The sequence below is a fragment of the Neolamprologus brichardi genome, chromosome 5 (assembly GCF_056152115.1).
Source record: "Neolamprologus brichardi isolate AB-2024 chromosome 5, ASM5615211v1, whole genome shotgun sequence".
NCBI classification, from domain to species: domain Eukaryota; kingdom Metazoa; phylum Chordata; class Actinopteri; order Cichliformes; family Cichlidae; genus Neolamprologus; species Neolamprologus brichardi.
The window spans coordinates 11,457,280-11,471,386 of NC_142108.1; the positions used below are offsets into that span (position 1 = coordinate 11,457,280).

A 14,107-nucleotide genomic window follows, 5' to 3' on the forward strand; every position below is an offset into this window, starting at 1 on the left:
AGCGAGTTAGTACAAGTCCACACGGGTGATTAATCTCCCCGGCTATCAGGAGAAAAAAGGAAATGGAAAAAGGCCTTTTTCACTGCTTCTGCCATTCAGTGATTAGTCCAGTTAGTCTGCTGCTTTCTTTGGCAGTGAACTTAGGGAGGGCTCGAAACAGGCCGAGGTGCGAAGATGGGCAAGAGCACAGAAACAACACCGCTGTTCATTTGCCGATCAGGAAGTTGAATCTCGCGTATAACAGATGGGGCGATGATGGAGAGGAGCTCTTGGTTATGTAGTTTTTGATAAGAGCATGTTCTCTGGAAAAATGGACAGTTTTCATGAAGAGCAGCTTTCCCGATTGGCTCTGTGCCGAAAACAAGAGACAACGGCGCTCTAAAACACTCGAGTGAATGCGATTAACTCTGCCTCTTTATGTGTGTGCGGTGCCTTTGCTGGAGTGTTTACATTAGGGAAATGAGCCCTTTGGCTATCACATCACCAGCTTGTTCTTGAAGGTTGACTGAACCCACACACACACACATACACACACAGACACACACAGACAGACAATACCGCACACAAAAAGCTGCTACTGGTGTGCTGATCTTACTGGTCCTTCCTCCTTGTTGGCAGCAGACTTGGCACTCGCTCCGGGCATTTTCCTACAATTGGGGAGCAGGTTAACAGTCGACTTTGAGGTGACGATTACTGGACGATTGGGCACGATGTGGTATTAGCCTTTGCCATTTGCGATTAACTAGAATGCCATCCCGTTTTGAAGTGGGCACACAAACATATGCTCACACATGCAGACGTAGCACATTAGGAGTCTGGCAGTTTGTGCAGTTCCCAAGGAAACTGTGCCCTCCTAAACTGTGCCAGCTGAGCGAGAGGAAGAAAAAAACAAAGTCACGCTATGACTTGTGTGTCTGTGTGTGCGAGTGCGTGCGTACATATTGAGAGCCTAATAAAAAACTTTCTTAAAATTGCCAAGGGATTCAGCATAATAAAGATTTTCCAGGTTTTCTTTAGAAATTACAACTTTATTGAAATATTGTGTAGTACAACTACATTTGCAATCCCACAGGGGCTGATGTGCTCTATCGCTACATTATCTACATTTAAGTACATTTATCACAGTGCACTTCTGTAACAGGAAATGTGAATATAATTAAACAAAGACAGCTGGTGTTTGCAGCATATTAAATCTTCATTTATAGTTCAACGATAACATCACACTCAAAGCCTCTTAATCATTTCATTTCAAAAATGCTGTATCAACTTGCCTAACAACTAGTTTGAACTAATACTAAAAAGTGTCGCTTGGAAAGAAAGGTGTCTGGACGATGACCTGGATGACTGAGAACCTTCACAGACTCTAAAAAGTGTCACAACTTGAGCGATGCATGCGGCAGTTCTCACTGTGATTTAACGTTTCACTTTTGATGGAATAGGACGCTTCACATTCAGCTGTTGCTGAGTGTAGCTGCTGCTGCTGACAGACACGTAGCTGACGGAGTTGTCACTGTGTGCTGTTTTAAAAGCATTTTAAGACATGATAGCAAAAGTAATGAAATGCTGTGCTGTGCAAAAGTCTCTAGCCACTCCCGATTTCTTTATACCTTGTCAGAAACATGGGAAATGGTTGTAGCAATTTATTTAAACATGTGCAAACATATATGGGAAGTACATATGAGGCAAATTGTGTTGCACAGTTCTGCATGGAGGATCAAAATCTGATGGTACTTTACTGGTAAATGGCCTGTATTTGTATAGCTTTACACATCCAGTCATCCACCCATTCATACACTGGTGATGGCAAGCTACATTGTAGCCACAGCCACCCTGGGGCGCACTGACAAAGGCAAGGCTGCCGGACACTGGCGCCACCGGGCCCTCTGACCACCACCAGTAGGCAACGGGTGAAGTGTCTTGCTCAAGGACACAACGACCGAGACTGTCCAAGCCAGGGCTCGAACCGGCAACCTTCCGATTACAAGACGAACTGCCAACTCTTGAGCCACGATCGCCCCTACTTCTAATTTCATCAATTTTGGCAAGATTTCCAACACCACTGGCTGAAATGCAACCCAGCCCATGACAGCGCCTCCACCGTGTTTACAATGATAATGATTTGAACCCAAAGTTTTATTAAATTTGAAGACCCGTTGCCACTGATTTTCAGTGCGGGTCTTGTGTGATTTGGTGCCAGATGCTTCTTTTGAGTCCTGTTCTAGGTCTTTGCTGGATTTTTCCCTGTTTCTTAATAATGTTCATGCACTGTAAATAGTCTTTTTTAGGTCTTGCCCAATTTCCTCAAATGTTTTAAGGAAACACTCCACACCATGCAGTGATAGGCCAAGTTCATATCTGTCAAACTGTGGCATTTTGTTTATAAATTCAACTAAAGAAAAAAGAAAGAGGTAATTTTAAAAAAAGAAAAAGAACATACAAATCAGAGTGAACACAGCTGGGGGAAACAAGGCACAGGTGAACCGAATCTAAATAAACAGACAAGGAGGAAGTAAAATAAAACAGGAAGCAACTAAAGAGAGAAACAACCAACACAGTGTTAGGTGTTTTTAGGCATCACAGGTTGTTAAGACAGGGCCTTGACAACAAAACACAGAGGAGGCTCAACTAATAACAGAGGAAGGAGAACTGAAAAGACAAGAGCAAATCTAAAATAAGTCAGAACTGCGAGAATAAAGCAGGTGTTTTGCAGCATTGCAGGATTTTATTTGATTTTTTTAGTCAGTTTATCCTACTGCCAAAAACAAAGGATCACTTCTGGAAAGCTATGAATGTAGTGCTTTTCTCCGTGAAAGTAACAAAAGTTATCTGCCCAGTGAGAATTTGGTCATATTTGAGACCACAGCCCTAACACCGGCGTTTGATGCCGTAAAATGTTCCTACTCTGTGCAGCAGACCCATTTCAATTTTGAAACCTACACACAAACACACAAATTGCAGTTTTCAGACCATCTATGTTCTTTTATGCTCTTACATAAGCCAGCATTATGTGCACAAAAGAAACCATCTCGAGCTGCATCAGCGCGCGTTTTCTCAGTCTAGCACCGATCCATCACCGAGGCAGAAGCATCCCCACGGAGTCTGCCGTACCAACGACGTGCCAACATTTTTTATTTTTGTTTCGCCTGTAAAACTGAATTATGAGAGATGAACGTGTCGTGCTGTCGTTTTGCGGGACTAAATGCATTTTTGAATTTTTAAATCCCACAAATAAAATCTGTGATTCGCTCCTACTGCCACATTTGGGAGGCACTGCTTTTTGATGCGCTCCTTCATAACTTCAAGTGAACCTAAGAAACGTAAATCACGTCGGTTTTCGAAGGCTTTAATTGTCAGACGTCTGTAGGAGTGCGATCAGTATTCTAACAGGTCTGCTGCCTCCTTCATGTTGCACTCAGCTTCTCTCTCCAGTCACGCGTCAGTGGAGTTTGCTGTTATCAGCGTTAGATATGGCAGCAGCTTTGACGTTTGCGCGTGCCTCTGTGCATCCTTGTTGCACGTCCTAATTAGCACTATGGGGTACAATAATTATTGTAATAATAACCGAATTCCCTCAGAGCTTGGGGATAATGAGTTTCTAACTTTGTGTGTCTGCTTGTTTTTGTGTTTGACAGAACTGGGTTTGGTGTTTATGCCATAAAAACACACACAAAAAAAAACTGGGGAAGGGTAAGTAATGAAAGCATGATGCTGCATTCAAATTCACCTTTAAATTCATCTGTGTGTGAGGATGCATACGTGAAGGGCAGGTGGGGTGTGTTCTTTCAGGGACTTTATTTACTCCCTGGGGTATCTGACTCATTTTCCTATTAGTGTGCAAAGATGATAAGCGATAAACGCCTCAATTTGCCGCATCAGGAATCCACAATCTGCTCCTCTGTGTTTTTCCTTACGCCTCAGTCTGATTCAGACGTTTAACCGGCACATTGGATGCTAGTTTTAGCCGCTAAATTTCCTTAAATGAGTGTATATCTGAGTCTGGATGTGTGTGTGTGTGTGTGTGTGTGTTTGGGTGTTTTCCGGTATGGATCCCTTCTTTTGTTGGTACAGCTGGCTTAAATGCTCATCCAGCTGAGCCTTTAGCTTGTTACGCTGAATGTGTCTGTGTGGACTGTTGTTGTTATTTTTCTTTGTGCGCATGGATGTTGTAGTTGTGCGTGCCGGGTGTGTGGAATTGTTCTCATTTGCGCTTCACAGTGACAACTTTAGGCGTCCAGCTTAAAAAAAACAGTTGACTTAAATGATTAAAAGCTAATGAGAATTGTGATAATTCTTTCGTTCTTGGGTTGGGTCTGTCGAATATGTTCACACATGCTCCACGAGACAAAGTCCTGCCAAAGGCATCGAGTGCAAAATGATTATTGAGATCTGACAGCAGGGACAAATCCCGACACGCTCTGCAGAGACGCTCCTACACAGTCGCTCGGTGATAGGTAGAAGTAGAAACTCAGTTATGAGTATGTGCTGTAACGATGATGGGGTTAATTAACTTAAATTTCCTTCTTTTTTTTCACTTCTAATATTAAGGCAGTGCACACAGACTGGATGAAATGAATGTAAAGAAGCAAAAAGAAAGCTTTTCTTCTCTTTTCATGACACAGCTGCAGCTCACACGCGCGTCGTGTTGTCGTGAAATCCATCGTGGGGACCGAGTGCGCTCCTGTTCCGCTGCATCCACTTCATGTTAATAATTGCTTTAAGCAACGTTCATTGCAAGATCTGCGGTTTTAGATACATTAACCTCCGGGTCAAGGTCACATCCAGTCATAAAAGGAGCTCGCCTGTCTGCAAGCTGCTTTCAGAGTTGCTCTCTTTGTCATAAGGTTATCTAGGCTAACGTGTGCTGCTGTGGGCTTCTTCTAATAGCCTTCATTTCTCCCTGGAAGTCTCTCTGCGGGGCCTCGAGGCCTGAAAGATGGCCAGAAAGCTGCCCCTGTGTGGCAGAAGTGTAACTCTGTGTGTTAGCGGTGGGTGGGGTGCTCGCTTGAGAGCAATGTGTGAAATGAAGATAGTACAGTGGGGTTGTTTTTGAACTGCATGTGTACAACACTTGTTTCCAGAGTCTTAGTGTGTGTGTGTGTGGTTTGCGGAGCATCCCGCCGCAGCTGGATGTGGTTGGGGACTTCTCTCGCTTTATACATTATGTGTGTGTCTTTGTTGCCGCATCCCATAGGGAGTCTCTTGTGCAGTCTTGGTGTGTGAGGGAGTTGATTTGCATCCCCTAAAGACTGAGTCGGGTGGGGGGACTTAGCATGTGAAGAGGTGGACCTACTGCTCTGACACTGCTGCCTCATGGCTTTTTCCGCAGCTTAAAGTGATTACCTCCCTACTGTGTCCATATTGTACCTCTGAAAGCACAAGATTAACAGAGCGCCTGGAAAATCATCTGTTTTATGTACTTGCATTATGCAAAAGCAACATTTCTGTGTGGTGTTTTCTCACGATTAATCAGCACTGCAGCACTGTCACGTCCTTAAAAGCTCCATCTTAATTAAACAGCGATCTCGCTTGTCTGGGTTTCTGCTCTTCTGCTGGCAAGGAAGTGAAAATGTTCCTAAACTTAAATACTCGGCCCTCGAGCTGTCAGCGGGTTTGTAAGACGTTCTGGAGCTGCGGCTGCGGCCTTTCAGGCTCATCTAATCATGGATTATTTTGAAGCTGGGATCTCAGGTAAAAGCAATTAACTGCAGTGAACTACCTGTCAGGAAGGAAAACCCAGCAGAGTCTTTAGATGAAGGATTAACAGCCACTGTGTTGATGGCTTTAAGAGCTTGTATGATGTCAGTGGTCCTGCTCTTAGAACGGTTCACTTTATGCCCACTTTGTGCACTCTCATATTCTCACTGTTCTTTGTTTCCAGTGCACCGTGTGGGATCAGAATCTCATGCTTTATCTGCACGATGCATTAAAGCATTAAAATCCTTCAGGCTCTGCAACAATCAGCGGCCTGTCTTGCTGAGTTGCCTGACAGCCGTTTGTGTAGTCGCCAGGTCATTTTCCTTTTTTAAATCGATGTAACAGTTTCATGAATGTACTAACGATTTCTCTCTTTGCCTTTCTGTTGTCGTCTCTCAGGATTCGCCCTCAGATGGCCAAAGAGAAGATAGAAGGCTGCCACGTGTGCACGTTGGTCACACCCGGAGAGCCTCAAGTCCTCCTGGGAAAGGACAAGGCCTTCACCTATGACTTTGTGTTCGACGTTGACTCAGAGCAGCCCCACATCTACCAGAACTGCGTGTACAAGCTCATCGAGGGCTGCTTCGAGGGCTACAACGCCACCGTGTTCGCTTACGGTCAGGTATGACACAGGTGCTTGGATTCCGTTAAGGAAATCTGAAATAAACTGAGGTGGACGCAGCCAGGTTGTCTTTATGAGCTTTATTTTCCTTCACAAAGGGGTCAAACAGCCGTGCAGGCAGCTTGACAGCAGTCTGCATGCTGTCTGACAAAGAGGGAGACTAGAATATTTATAGAGATGAGTTATCTCTCTGCCATGGCCACAGAATGCCGTTAGAAGACTGTAATAAAAGATAACTCGTACATCAAGATGTTGTGATGCTTCTGAAATATTACACTGAGACTGAATAAGACTATCGAGTCTTCCATTCAGTAAGGCCCGAAGCAGGAGAAGCTCAGACATGTACAATTACATTAGAGGTGTTTTTTAAATGAATAATTCACAGAGAGTTTGAAGGTCTTTCTTATTTACCTCTTATTTTGTAATTTAGTCACAATTTTTTTTTAAATATGAAAAAGTAAAATCAAGCAAACTATTAGTTTTCCCATTAAGGATTTTATTCAGACATTGGGCATTTTTAGGGAAACATTGATGAACTGCAAAGTAAATGTAGCAGGCAAAATGTGTAAGTAATGAGCGGTAGGTTTAAAAGTCAGACACAATGGTAGTTGCCGATTTTCTCTGCATCCTCCTCTACCTTGACGTAGCGCTACCTTGCCGAGTTTGCCATCCCTGCTCCAGGTTCTGCTCAGAGTAGTTCTTTGGTTATGCAAACCAAAGATGTTCGTCCGACCTCAGGGCGAGATCCTCTTCTGAGAAGCAGCTGAACGATACTGAGGACTGCTCCCCCAGCCGGCAACCTGGCCTCATGTCACTCAGGGAAAACCTGAGGGAAGGGCCAGGGTAGTGTCGGAGCTTTCAAAATAAGAGCGAGGCAACTGAATCCTAGTGAACTGATCACGGATGCACAAAAAAATAAATAAATCATCAAGTGCCTTACCCATTTCACTTCATGGCTTTTATATACCTGACCAACCTGTAAAATAAAGTGTACATGTGGGCAAGACAGACATAATCTTTACATTTGTCCTTTTTTTGAGGTGTTACATAAAATATTGTTTTGTTTTGTGAGATTCCAAACTAAGGATGAGGCTGGCCACTTTTATGTGTCTGTGCGTCTTGTACTTACAAAAAGACAGAGAAAGACATGTTGCAGTTCATGCGTGGGCTCTGTTACCCTTCACATATAATTAAAGTCCTGGACAGACATGACTTGCATGAATTAAAGGGTCTTTCAAGTCATTTGGCGTTACATGTGTTTCATATCAAATATAAGTGAGCGAGAGCAGCAACGCTTGGTGAATTGTTGTAGCTGACATAATAGATAAAAGAACAACAAAGCAGAAACGTGCACATGTCTGTACACACACCCGTGCAGCGAGCATAGCCATGCACATTGACTCACGGTTTACTGATTTTAATTAACTACAGTGAATGTGTGTGAAACCTTGTTACTGTTGATAAATAAGGAATGTGATGAATCACTGGTGAATCATTTTACAGACGGGCTCAGGGAAGACGTACACCATGGGGACGGGTTTCGATGTAAGCCTGAGCCCACAGGAGCAGGGCATAATCCCGCGGGCTGTTCATCAGCTGTTTGAGGGAATTCAGGCCAGGAGGATGCGCGCCCAGGAGGCCGGCACCCAGCCACCGGACTTTAAAGTCAGCGCCCAGTTCCTGGAGGTAGGCAGCGCTCACATTGTTACTCTATTTGACACTCATACAATGCTGTATTGATATTCCTGCTGCCGTTATGTGAGTGCGCGTGTGCGTTTTTGTGTATGCTGGTCCATATTAACTCCAACCAGATGGGACAAAATGGGGGAGACGACAAGATCAGACCCGCTTCTGTAAACAGGAAGTGACAACCTGAAGACAGATGAGCGTGAATGTCTGCTCGTGCATTGTTGGTCCTGATTAATGCTGTCCATTACCTCTGACATTATTCCTCATCACTGTGCGGGAGAAGATGCATAAGTGCAAGGAATGGGAGGGAAGGAGGGACGCTTGCGTAGGAGAAATTAGATAATATACGAGTAATTATTTCCTCTGGGGGCTTCTGGCAGGCAAATGTTTGGGTTTTATTTAGGGGATGTTACTACTGCATGTGTGTGTTTGTGTATGTGTGGGGAAGAGAGAGAACTGAACAGCGAAATAATAAATTACAATGTAATAGAAATTCAAATTCAAAATAAAATCATTTTCTGTTCATTTTTCTTTTCCTTCTTTTGTCTGCGTTCCTGCTTCTCGCTATTAGTGTCTTTGCTGTGGGCTTTCAGGTCAAAAGGTTATCTTCGTTGATGGTTAACAGATGGGCGAGTGTGTTTGTGTGTGTATGTGTGTGTGTGTGTGTTTAGCACTAGGTGGGAGCAGCTGAGCTTTCAGCTGACCTCTTTGACCCTTGTCCTCAAAGGTTTCTGAGCTGTCATCACGTTGACCTCTGTGGTTGCAGAGCTGTGTGGAAATACGAAACTAGAAATCAGTTTAACAGAACAAAATAGTTCAGTTTCATGAGGCGCACAATCATTTTCAGCAGAGGGGCTCATCCTTGCATTGAGCGTGTACAAATTGTACGATGTGCGATAGGCCTTAATGTGTGCTTGTTGTGCTCCTTGCAGCTGTACAATGAAGAGATCTTGGACTTGTTCGATGGAACCAGAGATCCAGAGAGTCGCGGCAGGAAGTCCGCCATAAAGATCCACGAGGACGCCAGTGGCAGCATCTACACCACGGGAGTCACTTCCAGATTGGTGCACTCAGAGGACGAGGTGGGTCTGTGAGTGTAGCTAGAGATGTGATTGGTGACGTTATCACATTTTTGCCAACATCTACAGCTCAGATCAGAAATGAGAAACAAAATATGTGAGCGTAAGGCTATAAGGCTTTAATCATCAGATAAATGTGACATCATTCTGATTTGTAGCTGCCCCGCCCTTCAAAGGATAAGTAGACCGAAACCATCCCAGCATAAAACCTCCCACAGCAGAGCAGAGCAGCCGGATCCCCTTACAGATCAGCATCTATCTGTGTATCAGTATTTACCAACAGTGATTAAACCTTTTAATAATTCCTTCATTAAGTATATTTTAAAAATGTTCAGATTATCATGCAAAATCTTGAACAAAATAACAACTTTTTACACTTCGGTGGTTGATATAACAACTTTAAATGAACCAGAAAGTCCAGAAATCAAGTCTCCCATGACTGTACAGTGACGAGCGATATTACATCGGAAAGTATTCACTGTGAAGACACGAATTAGCTCTGACTGGGGTGAGGGGAAGCATGGGAGTGTGAACTGCCAAGAACCATCTGGTGGTCCGTCTTCATAAACAACAAAGAGGTCAGCGATAACAACGGAGACTGGGCTATATTTTGCTGCATTGACCGACGTCAATTTTTAAACTCATGGGGCTATTTATGTTATGAAGTTTAGCTTCCTTCTTGAGAGGCTGGCTTGTTTACAGTCACATACGAGAAATGTGTCACAGCTGACGAGAAAGAAAACCGCAAAGCACTGACAGTGAGGAGGAAGAAGGCCCATTAGGACACGAGGAATCTTTGGTCACAAGATACACAGAAAAAAGATGTTCGTTTAGGGGAAGAGCTACACTGAAACACTGACTTGGACAAGGCAGTTGTGGTTGTGGTTACTCAGTTTTTTTCTAAAGGTGGGAAAGAGAAAGAATGATGTCAGCAAGTGTTAAAAGACGCAGAGAAAAAGAGGAAGAAAGGCTGAATTTGGGGTCGTTTATCTGCATTAAAGTCAGACAGCTGAGAGACGGGAGGGTGCTCCTGTGGGAGAGAAGAAGAAGACAGAAAAAAAGAAGAGGAAGACAGGATGGAGGCAGGTTATGATAAAGAGTGAGGGGAGGGCCCAGCAGCCGAGAGGGCAGGGAAAGGAAAAGTAAAGGTTAATGAAATGCTAGCGCTTAAGCGAGCGGTGATGACAAGAACATCTCTGTGGGAAATGCTGAACTCTTCCAGGAAGCTGAGAGCGTCTTCTTAAAGCAATACGTGATCATACTCATGGGTACTTAAACAGAAACTGTGGCATGATGTCATCAGGCATTTGTTTTGGTTTCTCAGTCTGCATGCGTAAGTCAGGAGGTTTCTTACTTTCCAATAAAAGTAACCAAATGTCGTGTATAATGCGTTTGTGTGTGTGTGTGCTGCAGCTGCTGCAGTGCCTGAAACTCGGCGCTCTGTCCCGCACCACTGCCAGCACTCAGATGAACGCCCAGAGCTCCCGCTCGCACGCCATCTTCACCATCCACCTCTGTCAGATGCGAGTCTGTCAGCAGCAAATGGTGAGTTTGGAATGGGTGGTGGAAAGGAGAGAGACAAAAGAGGTATTTAGAGTTATTACAACTTTGTCATCATCAGGTTATATGAAAACCTGTCGGCTGTTAGCCGGAGGAGACGGAAAACGATAGGAAACGTGTGACTTTTAGGAAGAGTAAAACGAAAAGTCACATATGATGACGCGCAGAGAGAGTGGAAGTGAAACATAAATAATTCAGCATCGTTCAGAGTGATTAAATGATTGCTAAAGTAAAAAACAGTAACTCAGCAACCTGCTTCCCTGTGTTTGTTGGTTTCTTAGCAGAACGGTGGAGAAGGGCAGAATGGAGAGCTGAACGGTGGTGTGGAGTCTGGCCCGATCTCCCAGCCTGAGTATGAGACACTGATGGCCAAGTTTCACTTCGTGGACCTGGCTGGCTCCGAGAGGCTGAAACGCACAGGCGCTACAGGAGACAGAGCCCGCGAGGGAATCTCTATTAATTGTGGACTTGTAAGTCAGGCAGGGATCGCCAGTGTAAGATTGTAAATCTGTATACAAAAGAAATAACTGTGCATGCTTAGATCACATCTTCTTCTTGTGTGTCTTTGCACCTCTGCTAGCTGGCTCTGGGAAATGTGATCAGTGCTTTAGGCGATCAGACCAAGAAGGGCGGACACGTCCCATACCGAGACTCCAAACTTACCCGACTGCTTCAGGACTCGCTGGGAGGGAACAGGTATAAGCACATACAGACACACACAGACACACACATATGAACAAGTTGTATTTGTGAGAAAAAGATGTAATATTCAGAAGAATCTAAATTTTGGTGACACAAAAGGGAGTTTTTTTGGAGCTGAAATGATTGGTCAGTTACTTAATCAGGTTATTTCCACAACAACGTGTAACAACCATGACAACCAAAGACAACCACACTATTTACCGACGGCCTCCGTGTTTTCTTTTTCCCTCAGTCGTACGGTCATGATCGCCTGCGTCAGCCCGTCAGACCGGGACTTCATGGAGACGCTGAACACGCTGAAGTACGCCAATCGCGCCCGAAACATCAAGAACAAGGTGATGGTGAACCAAGACAAGACGAGCCAGCAGATCAGCGCCCTGCGCGCCGAGATAGCCCGACTTCAGATGGAGCTGATGGAGTACAAGGCGGTGAGCGATGGGGGGAGGGGATGAGCCAAGGAAGAGCAATAGGATGTAGCTGCGTGCTGGTGATGTAGTTAGTGAGGGGGTATGTGCGGGGCAAAGATGGATGAAACTGAGAATAGCGTGTAAGCAGAAGAAGGCAGACTAATGGAGTAAGGGAGAATGATATCAGACGCTAAGTAATAAAAGGAGAGGCCGTGCTTGCTGCAGATATATCAAATTAAAGATCATTACTGGAACACACACATCACTTGTCAGCATTTTACAGTGTAATGTAAGGACAAATTGATGTTTCAGCTTGAGTGTAAACAGCACGAAGGATAATATGAGAACTGTGAGGAGAAATGGGGAGAGAAAGGGGCCACTTTTTCATCAGTTTTGACTTCTGGGGCCGTAAGAAACAAGTGATCGTTTAGCTCTGTTGTTGCGTTATTACGTGACTAAAAGGGTTACCACACTTACAGGGAAGCGACTGTGCTGAGGGATGGCAAGCTGACCTCGATGTGGTAATAAGGGATGCGATGTGACTTGAGTGTGGAAGTAATGAAGTGGAGTTAATGGCTGCGAGCAGCGGTTAACAGTGACTCTCTGTTGGACGAGGGGAAACAACGGGATTTTTTCAGCGTTAATCACTGAAAACGCAACAATACATCTCTGTAGAGCCACGGTCATTGTAAATAACAGCACTTTGTTTGGTTCAGCGTGGCGTATTTGTATGAGCGTAAATTTAGGTTGAGTTTGTTTTTTCACGTCTGCCCTTTGACCCTTGGACGCCAAAGCATTTGTTGACCGTGCCAACCGTCTGCTCTGTGCAGGGGAAGCGTGTAGCCTGCGAGGAAGGGTCAGAGGGCTACAGTGACCTGTACCAGGAGAACGCCATGTTGCAGAGAGAAAATGACACCCTGCGTCTCAGGGTGAAAGCAATGCAGGAGACCATCGACCACCTCAACTCGCGCGTAACGCATCTGCTGGCCAATGAGGTCAGCACTCTGCTCGCCAAGTCAAGTACGTGAGAGAGATCCTTAATCGGACGAGCTCTGCCTCTGCAATGATGATGTTTGTTTGTTTTTTTTTAATTAACTGCATTTTCCGTGATCTGAGTGCGTTTTTACTTTTCATCATCCAGGCGAGGGCAACGAGGAGATCGGGACTCTAATACAGAACTATATCCGAGAGGTTGAAGAACTCAGGTAAGAGCCTGAGTATCGTTATGCAACTATGCCTGACCAGTGGTCATTCAAACCAGTAACAGACTAACAGCGATTGGTTTTTACTGTGATAACTGTGATATTTTAAGTAGCTGCTTATCCCCAAATCATAATTGTGTCTTTCCTGTAGTTCTGTTTATCCATCTAGATTCTTTGGAGATGCCTCTTTGATTAAATATAAAGGAACTAAATCTTTTTCCACGAGCAGCTTTTGTGAACTGAACCGCAGCCTCAGCTTCTCCACGGGCTTTGAGCTGACTATAGTAAGGTGCCTACAGTGAACGAGTTAGACTTTTCTGTAGCTGCATCACGTTCTTACACACCTGGAGGGACCCACTTCTTACAGAAACCCACTTAGTTCGGCTGAGTCACTCACTGTGGTGCAGTTCAGCTTCAGTTCAGTTGTTTCTCCTCTTCTCTCTGCAAGCTGTGAGCGCCCGCTGGGCCGGTCTGTTAAAGTCAGCGACGGTACGCTGCAAGTGTGTCACTACAGTTTGGAGCTTAATATGAGAGCGATAGTCAAATTACATACTACATATACGTGTGACATCAATATTTATTTTTACTGTTTTTCACAGCTTTTTGACTTCCCACAGCAGGGAAAAGTGTACTAATTAAGGGGTTTATTGTGGGACACTTATGTATGATTATCTATTTAGTTTTCCCTTCTGTATTGCTTATTGCTGTAGTAATAAAATTCATGAATGAAACCTCTGTCGCCTCTTTCTGTCCCTCTCTTCCACCTTTGCCAGAACCAAACTTCTCGAGAGCGAGTCCATGAACGAGTCGTTACGGCGACAAGTGGGCCGGCTCTCCTCCCGTTCCCCGTTCCCCACCTCCACTCTCAGCCCCGCCCCCGGTCACCCCCCGGGTTCTTCGCCTGCTCCCATGTCTATGGAGGCGGAGATGACGGACGTGCTACGCCGGGCCAAGCTGGATATCGAGAGACTGAAGAAGAAAGAGAGGAGGCAGAGGAGGATGAGGTGAGGAGCAGAGGACGTGTAGACCTCCAAACATTGTTTTATGCAAATATAATATCTAATGGCTCAATTTACGCCTCATATGAACCTCTTCAGATTTTAAAAGCTGGTTTAAAAGGACGGTGATGGTTGTGAAATATTTCCTGACCAT

General features: G+C 44.7%; 1 protein-coding gene across 5 annotated transcripts in view; it reads left to right on the top strand.

The window, feature by feature from the left end:
• kif21b (kinesin family member 21B) overlaps positions 1 to 14,107 on the top strand; it is a 65,682-nt gene that overhangs the window by 17,880 nt on the left and 33,695 nt on the right. For 3 of the 5 annotated variants that reach the window (XM_035905038.2, XM_035905040.2, XM_035905039.2), the window contains exons 2-11: positions 6,094 to 6,316; positions 7,820 to 8,002; positions 8,938 to 9,087; positions 10,498 to 10,629; positions 10,926 to 11,114; positions 11,225 to 11,340; positions 11,579 to 11,774; positions 12,584 to 12,773; positions 12,895 to 12,958; positions 13,729 to 13,959. In XM_035905038.2, the coding sequence (XP_035760931.1) occupies positions 6,094 to 6,316; positions 7,820 to 8,002; positions 8,938 to 9,087; positions 10,498 to 10,629; positions 10,926 to 11,114; positions 11,225 to 11,340; positions 11,579 to 11,774; positions 12,584 to 12,773; positions 12,895 to 12,958; positions 13,729 to 13,959 (1,674 nt within the window). The remainder of the gene's footprint in view (positions 1 to 6,093; positions 6,317 to 7,819; positions 8,003 to 8,937; positions 9,088 to 10,497; positions 10,630 to 10,925; positions 11,115 to 11,224; positions 11,341 to 11,578; positions 11,775 to 12,583; positions 12,774 to 12,894; positions 12,959 to 13,728; positions 13,960 to 14,107) is intronic. The other 2 variants (XM_006784438.2, XM_006784440.2) reach the window with 1 other exon arrangement.